General features: G+C 35.8%; 1 protein-coding gene across 2 annotated transcripts in view; it reads right to left on the bottom strand.

Moving 5' to 3' along the window:
- LOC144439675 (coatomer subunit alpha-like) overlaps window positions 1–13,424 on the bottom strand; it is an 83,411-nt gene that overhangs the window by 33,034 nt on the left and 36,953 nt on the right. For both annotated transcript variants that reach the window (XM_078128908.1, XM_078128909.1), the window contains 5 exons: window positions 11,852–11,934; window positions 9,923–10,148; window positions 4,775–4,913; window positions 3,783–4,092; window positions 2,205–2,394 (listed from right to left, as the gene is read on the bottom strand). In XM_078128908.1, the coding sequence (XP_077985034.1) occupies window positions 2,205–2,394; window positions 3,783–4,092; window positions 4,775–4,913; window positions 9,923–10,148; window positions 11,852–11,934 (948 nt within the window). The remainder of the gene's footprint in view (window positions 1–2,204; window positions 2,395–3,782; window positions 4,093–4,774; window positions 4,914–9,922; window positions 10,149–11,851; window positions 11,935–13,424) is intronic.

The following is a 13,424-nucleotide window of genomic DNA, read 5'->3' as shown; positions in this document are numbered from 1 at the left end:
TACCATGGTGATGGATAGATACATATTACCAGAGTAACACTAGAGTATACTATAGCCTAACTTACCAATACTAGAGTATACTATAGGCTAACTTACTAATACTAGAGTATACTACAGTCTAACTTACCAATACTTGAGTATACTATAGTCTAACTTACCAATACTAGAGTATACTATAGGCTAACTTACCAATACTAGAGTATACTATAGCCTAACTTACCAATACTAGAGTATACTACAGTCTAACTTACCAATACTAGAGTATACTACAGTCTAACTTACCAATACTTGAGTATACTACAGTCTAACTTACCAATACTTGAGTATACTACAGTCTAACTTACCAATACTTGAGTATACTATAGTCTAACTTACCAATACTTGAGTATACTATAGCCTAACTTACCAATACTAGAGTATACTATAGGCTAAGTTACCAATACTAGAGTATACTATAGCCTAACTTACCAATACTAGAGTATACTACAGTCTAACTTACCAATACTAGAGTATACTACAGTCTAACTTACCAATACTTGAGTATACTACAGTCTAACTTACCAATACTTGAGTATACTACAGTCTAACTTACCAATACTTGAGTATACTATAGTCTAACTTACCAATACTAGAGTATACTATAGGCTAACTTACCAATACTAGAGTATACTATAGCCTAAGTTACCAATACTAGAGTATACTATAGGCTAACTTACTAATACTAGAGTATACTATAGCCTAACTTACCAATACTAGAGTATACTATAGTCTAACTTACCAATACTAGAGTATACTATAGGCTAACTTACCAATACTGCAGTATACTACAGTCTTACTTACCAATACTAGAGTATACTATAGTCTAACTTACCAATACTAGAGTATACTAAAGTCTAACTTACCAATACTAGAGTATACTATAGTCTAACTTACCAATACTTGAGTATACTACAGTCTAACTTACCAATACTAGAGTATACTATAGTCTAACTTACCAATACTAGAGTATACTATAGGCTAACTTACAAATACTAGAGTATACTATAGTCTAACTTACCAATACTAGAGTATACTATAGTCTAACTTACCAATACTAGAGTATACTATAGTCTAACTTACCAATACTAGAGTATACTATAGTCTAACTTACCAATACCAGAGTATACTATAGTCTAACTTACCAATACTAGAGTATACTATAGCCTAACTTACCAATACTAGAGTATACTAAAGTCTAACTTACCAATACTAGAGTATACTATAGTCCAACTTACCAATACTAGAGTATACTATAGTCTAACTTACCAATACTAGAGTATACTATAGTCTAACTTACCAATACTAGAGTATACTACAGTCTCACTTACCAATACTAGAGTATACTATAGTCTAACTTACCAATACTAGAGTATACTATAGTCTAACTTACCAATACTAGAGTATACTATAGTCTAACTTACCAATACTAGAGTATACTATAGTCTAACTTACCAATACTAGAGTATACTATAGGCTAACTTACTAACACTAGAGTATACTATAGGCTAACTTACCAATACTAGAGTATACTACAGTCTAACTTACCAATACTAGAGTATACTAAAGTCTAACTTACAAATACCAGAGTATACTATAGTCTAACTTACCAATACTAAAGTATACTATAGTCTAACTTACAAATACCAGAGTATACTAAAGTCTAACTTACCAATACTAGAGTATACTATAGTCTAACTTACCAATACTAGAGTATACTATAGTCAAACTTACTAATACTAGAGTATACTATAGTCTAACTTACCAATACTAAAGTATACTATAGGCTAACTTACCAATACTAAAGTATACTATAGTCTAACTTACCAATACTAGAGTATACTATAGGCTAACTTACCAATACTAGAGTATACTATAGTCTAACTTACAAATACCAGAGTATACTATAGTCTAACTTACCAATACTAGAGTATACTATAGGCTAACTTACCAATACTAAAGTATACTACAGTCTAACTTACCAATACTAAAGTATACTATAGGCTAACTTACTAATACTAGAGTATACTATAGTCTAACTTACCAATACTAGAGTATACTATAGTCAAACTTACAAATACCAGAGTATACTAAAGTCTAACTTACCAATACTAGAGTATACTATAGGCTAACTTACAAATACTAGAGTATACTATAGTCTAACTTACCAATTTTCATCATTTTTCTCATCTTCTCCAGATTACCAGTGATAAGGTATAGGAATGACAATTTATCAAAGTTCTTTGTTCTCTGGTATGCCATTTCTACAATTTGATGGTTACCTTGCAGTAATGCTACTTCTCCTAACTTCTCCCAGCAGTTTTTATCATCAAGTGCTCTAGCAGCCTCCAAGGCAACCTGTCAAATTTGTATGTATTTGTTCATGTAATTATTTATTTATTCATTAATTTATTCATAGCAAAGCATCCATAAAAATAAAGAGTTTTTTTGTGTGTGTGCAATTGTAATAAAATACAACATATACATGGCCATTTGATTCATAAAATAAAGTGGCCATGTTGTGAAATAATTAATGTAATTTGGTCACTACGTCATATATGACCAATAGGATCATTGCTTACATAACAGTGTGTAATGTCACCCAGTCACATTGGGTGTATTATACTGGCATGGTTATTTACTGACCTTACATTGCAGGCTAGGCTGTCAACACTAGTTAGTATTGCAATTTATATCATCATGGGACTGGGTAAATACTATTGTGTTTTGAAAGACAGCTGTGCTTGTCTGAGAGGACAAGGCTTTATAAATTCCTACATTGTATAATTTTAAATTCTAATTTTCTTGCCTTTCTAATGTCAGGTATTTTGACTTAGAATAATCTAGTGTGCGACTTGGTGCGCAATGGATATTTTTATAGGGGTGTTCTCATCTGTTATATGCACAATATCGCGCAAGGTGCACAGACATACAGACAGACAGACAGTCAGATGGACAGACAGACACCACTCCAAGCCTATAAAACTACTGAACCTTATCAGTTCAGTCACGCTAATGATAGATTGAATGGTAAGACTATTGTGACAGTGGATTCCCTGTATCTGAAGGACAGGGAGTGGCTTTCTAAATATGCAATTTGGTCCTTGTGTTGTGTTGTGTTGTGTTGTGTTGTGTTGTGTGGTGTTGTGTTGTGTGGTGTTGTATGATGTTGTTATGTTGTGTGGTGTTGTGCTGTGTGGTGTTGTGTTGTGCTGTGTTGTGTTGTGTTGTGCTGTGTGGTGTTGTGCTGTGTGGTGTTGTGTTGTGCTGTGTGGTGTTGTGTTGTGTGGTGTTGTGTTGTGTTGTGTTGTGTTGTGCTGTGTGGTGGTGTGCTGTGTGGTGTTGTGCTGTGTGGTGTTGTGTTGTGTGGTGTTGTGTGGTGTTGTGTTGTGTGGTGTTGTGCTGTGTGGTGTTGTGCTGTGTGGTGTTGTGTTGTTGTGCTGTGAGGTGTTGTGTTGTGTGATGTTGTGCTGTGTGGTGTTGTGCTGTGTTGTGCTGTGTTGTGCTGTGTTGTGCTGTGTGGTGTTGTGCTGTGTGGTGTTGTGTTGTGAGGTGTTGTGTTGTGTGATGTTGTGCTGTGTGGTGTTGTGTTGTGTTGTGTTGTGTTGTGTTGTGTTGTGCTGTGTTGTATAATCATGGCAAAGTTATAGTGATTATGTCAAATGATACCATCACATTTCAACTCAAAGAAAAAACACAAAAAGACAAGTTTTGTGTTAACTATGACACAAGACATATTTACTTACCTCAATATTGCCGCATTCCAATGCCAAAGCAAATCTTGTTTTTTCATCTTTAACAAAGTGTAGTGCCACTTCAGGATAACCCTTCTTCTGTAGATATGCTATAATAGACTGTCCAACCAACTTAGCATTACGTACCATGTGTAACACTTCATCATACTTCCGATTGATCAATGCCAACTTAAAGCGGAATTCAGTTGGGTCAATGCCCAACACACGAGGACGACATTCACGGTCAAGACAGTAGACACTTTGACCTTTAACCCTTGTGATGTAGATGGGCAAGTCCAATGTTCTAATGATACCATGATCACTGTAAGAAAGAGAAAACACAAACTAGTACTAACTTCTTTTCAAAAATAAGTTATTTCATAAAGTTTACATTTGATAGTGCATGTGTTCCATATACATCATAAATTGTATAGACTTAAGCAAAAGTGAGAGTCTTTTTAAAATAAACTTAATAAACTTAATAAAAATACTGCCAATGGCATTATAGCACAACTATACAATTTTAACCATGTTTATCCACATGCTGATCCATACTAGGTATAGGTGTTCATTTGTTGAATGACTATCCAGTTGCCAATCCAACCCTGTTGTTATCTTTGCAATACTAGGTATAGGTGTTCATTTGCTGAATGACTACCCAGTTGCCAATCCAACCCTGTTGTTATCTTTGCAATACTAGGTATAGGTGTTCATTTGTTGAATGACTATCCAGTTGCCAGTCCAACCCTATTGTTATCTTTGCAATACTAGGTATAGGTGTTCATTTGCTGAATGACCATCCAGTTGCCAATCCAACCCTGTTGTTATCTTTGCAATACTAGGTATAGGTGTTCATTTGTTGAATGACTATCCAGTTGCCAGTCCAACCTTGTTGTTATCTTTGCAATACGAGGTATAGGTGTTCATAGTTATCAGTCACAATCCTACCCATTGGTAATAGCATATTTGATATGTTTACAGGTTGTATAGATAAATACACTTACCCATTGGTAATAGCATATTTGATATGATTACTGGTTGTATAGATAAATACACCACTTTCATCCCAAGCACCACTCTTTATACGAATATTCTCATGAACAGTGCACAAATTCTCTAGTTTACGATTACATACAGATATAACTGAAATAGAAAAAAGAGAGCAAAAAGAAAGAGACAAATAAATTTATGACTGAGTAAATTTTACTTCTTTTTAATGATTACTTTGGGACAGCAGGGACAACAGCCGTCAGATATTTTCTTCAAAAGTGACATATACGGCATACAATGTAATGCATGTGTAGAACCAACAACAAAGTATGTTGGTGTCTTTGATCTCTTTGCATACAATCATACTGCATTTTAGGTAATCTGACGTGCCATGCCTAGGGCGGTCCAATGCCAATGTAACTTCTTAACGTGTGCTAAATAAAGAGCCAAGAAAATGGGAAATTTGCATGATTTAACCTCTTCCTCTTGACAAAACCTCTCAAATTCGACAGACATTTCAACAGCTGTTTCTTGTGACTTGCAATCCCTTTGTTTAACATTGCCATTTGGTTGTGTATAACTCCTTTGCTACAGACACAGAGAAAATGTGGTATTTTGGGATGGCCATGGAACGTGATGAAAGTTATACACTGTCAACAGATAGAGACGTGTTTGTTTCCCCCCAATAAAGGTGTCACCATATTAATTAGTCATCAATGGAGTGGAGACTTTAGATAATCTTTTAATTATGGTACACATGCCATTCTCTATATGGGTTATAATTTGATGTGAAGTCATATTTGTACTCATGTATTAGGCATTGCTAGACAGTTGGTGTTGGTGGACACGTAATAAAAAAGTGAACATTTTCCCTGAATTTGAATTTCCACATCACGGCACTCTAGGACGTCAAGAATTGTAAACGAGTGTGTTACAAAACTATAAATATAATGGTACTCCTTGATGAACTCATATCAACCATTTTCATTGAAGGCACAGTCATACCTGACTCATTGACTGTGTGACATCGTGACACTTGTAAGAGTCATAGTACACATTACCTCATTTACTAAAAATACTTGTACCTTCAAAATCTAGGTTTTATAACTTAAATAGCCTTGAGGATCGACTGATGCCAAATTGTTGACGAGGCTTTACTGTTTAGACACAATCAAAGTCATCATACACAGAACACTATGTTAATACTGGTACATGTGACTCAGTGACTCTCAAAGTTCATAAAGGGAGCTCTGATAAACCGATCGTTAATGAGTAGTTGCCACAATTTATATGACCTTATGACCTTATGACCTTCACCCTAATTGATTATAATAGACTAAGTGAAGATAAAGTTGTCAAAATCCATCAATGCAAAAGTTCCAAGCTAGGCTAAGGCCACATTTTGTGAAACTAACAAAAAGTTCCAAGCTAGGCTAAGACCACGTTTTGTGAAACTTACAGAAAGTTCCAAGCTAGGCTAAGGCCACGTTGTGTGAAACTTCCAGAAAGTTCCAAGCTAGGCTAAAGCCACGTTGTGTGAAACTTACAGAAAGTTCCAAGCTAGGCTAAGGCCACGTTGTGTGAAACTTCCAGAAAGTTCCAAGCTAGGCTAAAGCCACGTTGTGTGAAACTTACAGAAAGTTCCAAGCTAGGCTGAGACCACGTTTTGTGAAACTTACAATTTACAGTCATTGCACAGAGGCCTATGGCTCATTTGCATATGTAAAGACACTCTTCTGTAATCAACATACCTGTCAATCTTCTTTAAGTATGCAAATCCTTGTACATAAACATTCAGGAATGAAACCATATAATACACACTCACATCGCATTAGAGTTCATCTCATTTTTTTCCTTTCAAATTTATTTGTGGAAAAAATAAATGATTTTCAAAAAATATTTTAACTACATGATTGAACATACCATGAAGGTGCATAATGAGCAAAAAATATGGCACTAATAACTGCCTGGGAGAAATACAGTACTAATAACAGCCTGGGAGAATACGGTACTAATAACGGTCTGGGAGAATACGGTACTAATAACGGTCTGGGAGAATACGGTACTAATAACTGCCTGGGAGAATACGGTACTAATAACAGCCTGGGAGAATACGGTACTAATAACGGTCTGGGAGAATACGGTACTAATAACGGTCTGGGAGAATACGGTACTAATAACTGCCTGGGAGAATACGGTACTAATAACTGCCTTGGAGAATACGGTACTAATAACAGCCTGGGAGAATACGGTACTAATAACTGCCTGGGAGAATACGGTACTAATAACTGCCTGGGAGAATACGGTACTAATAACGGTCTGGGAGAATACGGTACTAATAACAGCCTGGGAGAATACGATACTAATAATGGCCTGGGAGAATATGGTACTAATAACGGTCTGGGAGAATACGGTACTAATAACTGCCTGGGAGAATACGGTACTAATAACGGTCTGGGAGAATACGGTACTAATAACTGCCTGGGAGAATACGGTACTAATAACTGCCTGGGAGAATACGGTGCTAATAACTGCCTGGGAGAATACGGTACTAATAACTGCCTGGGAGAATACGGTACTAATAACAGCCTGGGAGAATACGGTGCTAATAACTGCCTGGGAGAATACGGTACTAATAACGGTCTGGGAGAATACGGTACTAATAATGGCCTGGGAGAATACGATACTAATAACGGTCTGGGAGAATACGGTACTAATAACAGCCTGGGAGAATACGGTACTAATAACGGCCTGGGAGAATACGGTACTAATAACGGCCTTGGAGAATACTGTACTAATAACTGCCTGGGAGAATACGACACTAATAACTGTCTGGGAGAATACGGCACTAATAACTGCCTGGGAGAATACGGCACTAATACCTGCCTTGGAGAATACGGTACTAATAATGGCCTGGGAGAATACGGTACTAATAACGGTCTGGGAGAATACGGTACTAATAACAGCCTGGGAGAATACGGTACTAATAATGGCCTGGGAGGTTACGGTAATAATAACGGTCTGGGAGAATACGGTACTAATAACTGCCTGGGAGAATACGGCACTAATACCTGCCTTGGAGAATACGGTACTAATAATGGCCTGGGAGAATACGGTACTAATAACGGTCTGGGAGAATACGGTACTAATAACAGCCTGGGAGAATACGGTACTAATAATGGCCTGGGAGAATACGGTACTAATAACGGTCTGGGAGAATACGGTACTAATAACTGCCTGGGAGAATACGGCACTAATACCTGCCTTGGAGAATACGGTACTAATAATGGCCTGGGAGAATACGGTACTAATAATAGCATGGGAGAATACGGTACTAATAACTGCCTGGGAGAATACGGTACTAATAACTGCCTGGGAGAATACGGCACTAATAACTGCCTGGGAGAATACGGTACTAATAACGGTCTGGGAGAATACGGTACTAATAACTGCCTGGGAGAATACGGTACTAATAACTGCCTGGGAGAATACGGCACTAATAACTGCCTTGGAGAATACAGTACTAATAACGGCCTGGGAGAATACGGCACTAATAATTGCCTGGGAGAATATGGTACTAATAACGGTCTGGGAGAATACGGTACTAATAACTGCCTTGGAGAATACGGTACTAATAACTGCCTGGGAGAATACGGTACTAATAATGGCATGGGAGAATACGGTACTAATACCTGCCTTGGAGAATACGGTACTAATAACGCCCTTGGAGAATACGGTACTAATAACGGCCTGGGAGAATACGGTACTAATAACTGCCTGGGAGTATACGGCACTAATAACTGCCTGGGAGAATACGGTACTAATAACGGCCTGGGAGAATACGGTACTAATAACTGCCTGGGAGAATACGGTACTAATAATGGCCTGGGAGAATACGGTACTAATAACGGTCTGGGAGAATACGGTACTAATAACTGCCTGGGAGAATACGGTACTAATAACTGCCTTGGAGAATACGGTACTAATAACTGCCTGGGAGAATATGGTACTGGGTTCCACTACACTGTGTTATGATCATAAACACTATATATCAACCTAAAGTAGATTAATTTGTGGTCCCGATTGCCGTTTTTCGGTCACAGAATAATTCGTCAGTGTAACGTACTTGTATGATTTCACTGTTGAGTTGATCACATGAGACTATGATATTAATTGTTTGAGGCAAGACTGGTCCCTCACGTTCATTTTAGGCTGTATTTGAAAAAAAGAAGAAATGATTTGACCGTCTATAAATGTTTCAGTTGTTCCTATGTATTTTAAATCGACTTGTGACTGAGTTTTCTGCTACTTTTTTTTACTCAATCATGGTTGAGATAAGCAAACACTACGTATTGAGTCCATGTATTGTTCTCTTGTGTGGAAAACGTGTACTACCTTAGCGAAGGAAACAAGCATATTTTTCTGATAACTTGTCACGCTAAATTTTCATAACATGCTCTTTAGTTCTGGTACTTTCAAATTTTCAATGCTTTCCATGATGATTTACAGTTGGATACGGTCACCAAACGTAGTTATCTCTTCATACGTATATGTTGGTTTTCATGTAAACAGACATGGTCACGATGAAAGCTTGACAACCATTGCTAGGCATATTTGCAAATCTCATGAGATCTGCCATGAGACGTAAAGCCCTTTCTAGACTGGTATAAACTGGTTATATCGAGTTGATAAGACTACCAGTTAGAATACAAAATGAAGACTGAATTAGACCAGTATAATCTGGATATATCCAGTTGACATGACTATACCACTTAGAATGCAAAGCGAAGACTGAATTAGACCGGTATAAACTGGTTATATCCAGTTGACAAGACTGTACCAGTTAGAATGCAAAGTGAAGACTGAATTAGACCGGTATAAACTGGTTATATCCAGTTGACATGACTATACCAGTTAGAATGCAAAGCGAAGACTGAATTAGATCGGTATAAACTGGTTATATCCAGTTGACAAGACTATACCGGTTAGAATGCAAAGTGAAGACTGAATTAGATCAGTATCATCTGGTTATATCCAGCTGACAAGACTATACCACAACACAACGTGAAGACTGAATAACTAATAGAAACTGGTTTTACCCAGTACACAAAACAAGAATAGTTTGAATGACTTATTAGAAATCAAATCTAAATTACACTTACTGTGTTTGCTAAGGAGAGCAACATGTGACATGTCAGGTGACCAGACAGCGTACTTGACCTTTGAAATTTTAATTGACCCCAATGTTCTCTTTTGTTGTACATCAAACAATGTAACAGAGTCACTATCTCGCAGCAGCAACATTCCTGTACCAGCATAGAAGATCTCATCACATGAGGGTGCTTGAATCTTCTTGGTTACTTCATTCTTCATGTTTTTGATCAGTAGCTGTCAGACAAAGAAACAGAAGTGTTCACAATAAGTTTGCATGCATGTTTCATGAAAGGCATAAAACTACCTTGATGTTTCTCTGAAATCACAAAAAAAAAGTTATGTAAAATAATGAAATCACTCTCCAGAACCCATTTTATTTTATTTTATGAAAATGTCTCTATTTCCATGAGTGGCAGTCCACTTTAATCTATTCTACTTACTGTGTTCTAAGACAGTATTTCTATTCTACTTACTGTGTTCTAAGACAGTAAATCTATTCTACTTACTGTGTTCTAAGACAGTATTTCTATTCTACTTACTGTGTTCTAAGACAGTATTTCTATTCTACTTACTGTGTTCTAAGACAGTATTTCTATTCTACTTACTGTGTTCTAAGACAGTATTTCTATTCTACTTACTGTGTTCTAAGACAGTATTTCTATTCTACTTACTGTGTTCTAAGACAGTATTTCTATTCTACTTACTGTGTTCTAAGACAGTAAATCTATTCTACTTACTGTGTTCTAAGACAGTAAATCTATTCTACTTACTGTGTTCTAAGACAGTAAATCTATTCTACTTACTGTGTTCTAAGACAGTAATTCTATTCTACTTACTGTGTGTTCTAAGACAGTAAATCTATTCTACTTACTGTGCTCTAAGACAGTAAATCTATTCTACTTACTGTGTTCTAAGACAGTAATTCTATTCTACTTACTGTGCTCTAAGACAGTAAATCTATTCTACTTACTGTGTTCTAAGACAGTAAATCTATTCTACTTACTGTGTTCTAAGACAGTAAATCTATTCTACTTACTGTGTTCTAAGACAGTAATTCTATTCTACTTACTGTGTGTTCTAAGACAGTAAATCTATTCTACTTACTGTGCTCTAAGACAGTAAATCTATTCTACTTACTGTGTTCTAAGACAGTAATTCTATTCTACTTACTGTGCTCTAAGACAGTAAATCTATTCTACTTACTGTGTTCTAAGACAGTAAATCTATTCTACTTACTGTGTTCTAAGACAGTAAATCTATTCTACTTACTGTGTTCTAAGACAGTAAATCTATTCTACTTACTGTGTTCTAAGACAGTAAATCTATTCTACTTACTGTGTTCTAAGACAGTAAATCTATTCTACTTACTGTGTGTTCTAAGACAGTAAATCTATTCTACTTACTGTGTTCTAAGACAGTAATTCTATTCTACTTACTGTGTTCTAAGACAGTAATTCTATTCTACTTACTGTGTTCTAAGACAGTAATTCTATTCTACTTACTGTGTGTTGTAAGACAGTAAATCTATTCTACTTACTGTGTTCTAAGACAGTAATTCTATTCTACTTACTGTGTTCTAAGACAGTAAATCTATTCTACTTACTGTGTTCTAAGACAGTAATTCTATTCTACTTACTGTGTTCTAAGACAGTAATTCTATTCTACTTACTGTGTTCTAAGACAGTAAATCTATTCTACTTACTGTGTTCTAAGACAGTAATTCTATTCTACTTACTGTGTTCTAAGACAGTAATTCTATTCTACTTACTGTGTTCTAAGACAGTAATTCTATTCTACTTACTGTGTGTTCTAAGACAGTAAATCTATTCTACTTACTGTGTTCTAAGACAGTAATTCTATTCTACTTACTGTGTTCTAAGACAGTAAATCTATTCTACTTACTGTGTTCTAAGACAGTAAATTTCTATTCTACTTACTGTATGTGTTCTATCCAAGACAGCAAATCTGTTTCTAGCGACCCATACAGCCGTCAGACCAGATGAACGCTTTCCTTCTGGAGCTGTAAAAGCATTTAATTAACATACATCTGACATTCATACCCACAGACCTACATTGGTTAATGCTTCTTTCACTAACTAAATATTTGACAATGCATGAGTAGTATTATCTATAACTTTTATTGAGATCATATTTATAGATAGTGATATTTTGTTGTTATTATCTAAGTCAATATCTTGGTAATACCCAGTGTATTATCTAAGTCAATATCTTGGTAATAACCACTGTGTTATCTAAGTCAATATCTTGGTAATACCCAGTGTGTTATCTAAGTCAATATCTTGGTAATACCCAGTGTGTTATCTAAGTCAATATCTTGGTAATACCCAGTGTGTTATCTAAGTCAATATCTTGGTAATACCCAGTGTATTATCTAAGTCAATATCTTGGTAATACCCAGTGTATTATCTAAGTCAATATCTTGGTAATACCCAGTGTATTATCTAAGTCAATATCTTGGTAATACCCAGTGTATTATCTAAGTCAATATCTTGGTAATACCCAGTGTGTTATCTAAGTCAATATCTTGGTAATACCCAGTGTGTTATCTAAGTCAATATCTTGGTAATACCCAGTGTATTATCTAAGTCAATATCTTGGTAATACCCAGTGTGTTATCTAAGTCAATATCTTGGTAATACCCAGTGTGTTATCTAAGTCAATATCTTGGTAATACCCAGTGTATTATCTTGGTAATACCCAGTGTGTTATCTAAGTCAATATCTTGGTAATACCCAGTGTGTTATCTAAGTCAATATCTTGGTAATACCCAGTGTATTATCTAAGTCAATATCTTGGTAATACCCAGTGTATTATCTAAGTCAATATCTTGGTAATACCCAGTGTATTATCTAAGTCAATATCTTGGTAATACCCAGTGTGTTATCTAAGTCAATATCTTGGTAATACCCAGTGTATTATCTAAGTCAATATCTTGGTAATACCCAGTGTATTATCTAAGTCAATATCTTGGTAATACCCAGTGTATTATCTAAGTCAATATCTTGGTAATACCCAGTGTGTTATCTAAGTCAATATCTTGGTAATACCCAGTGTGTTATCTAAGTCAATATCTTGGTAATACCCAGTGTATTATCTAAGTCAATATCTTGGTAATACCCAGTGTGTTATCTAAGTCAATATCTTGGTAATACCCAGTGTATTATCTAAGTCAATATCTTGGTAATACCCAGTGTATTATCTAAGTCAATATCTTGGTAATACCCAGTGTATTATCTAAGTCAATATCTTGGTAATACCCAGTGTGTTATCTAAGTCAATATCTTGGTAATACCCAGTGTGTTATCTAAGTCAATATCTTGGTAATACCCAGTGTGTTATCTAAGTCAATATCTTGGTAATACGCAGTGTATTATCTAAGTCAATATCTTGGTAATACCCAGTGTATTATCTAAGTCAATATCTTGGTAATACCCAGTGTGTTATCTAAGTCAATATCTTGGCAATACCTAGTGTATTATCTGAGTCAAT

This window comes from Glandiceps talaboti, chromosome 9 (genome assembly GCF_964340395.1).
Source record: "Glandiceps talaboti chromosome 9, keGlaTala1.1, whole genome shotgun sequence".
Classification (NCBI taxonomy): domain Eukaryota; kingdom Metazoa; phylum Hemichordata; class Enteropneusta; family Spengelidae; genus Glandiceps; species Glandiceps talaboti.
Note: the sequence above shows the minus strand (reverse complement) of the source record. Positions and strands in the feature narration are given on the sequence as shown.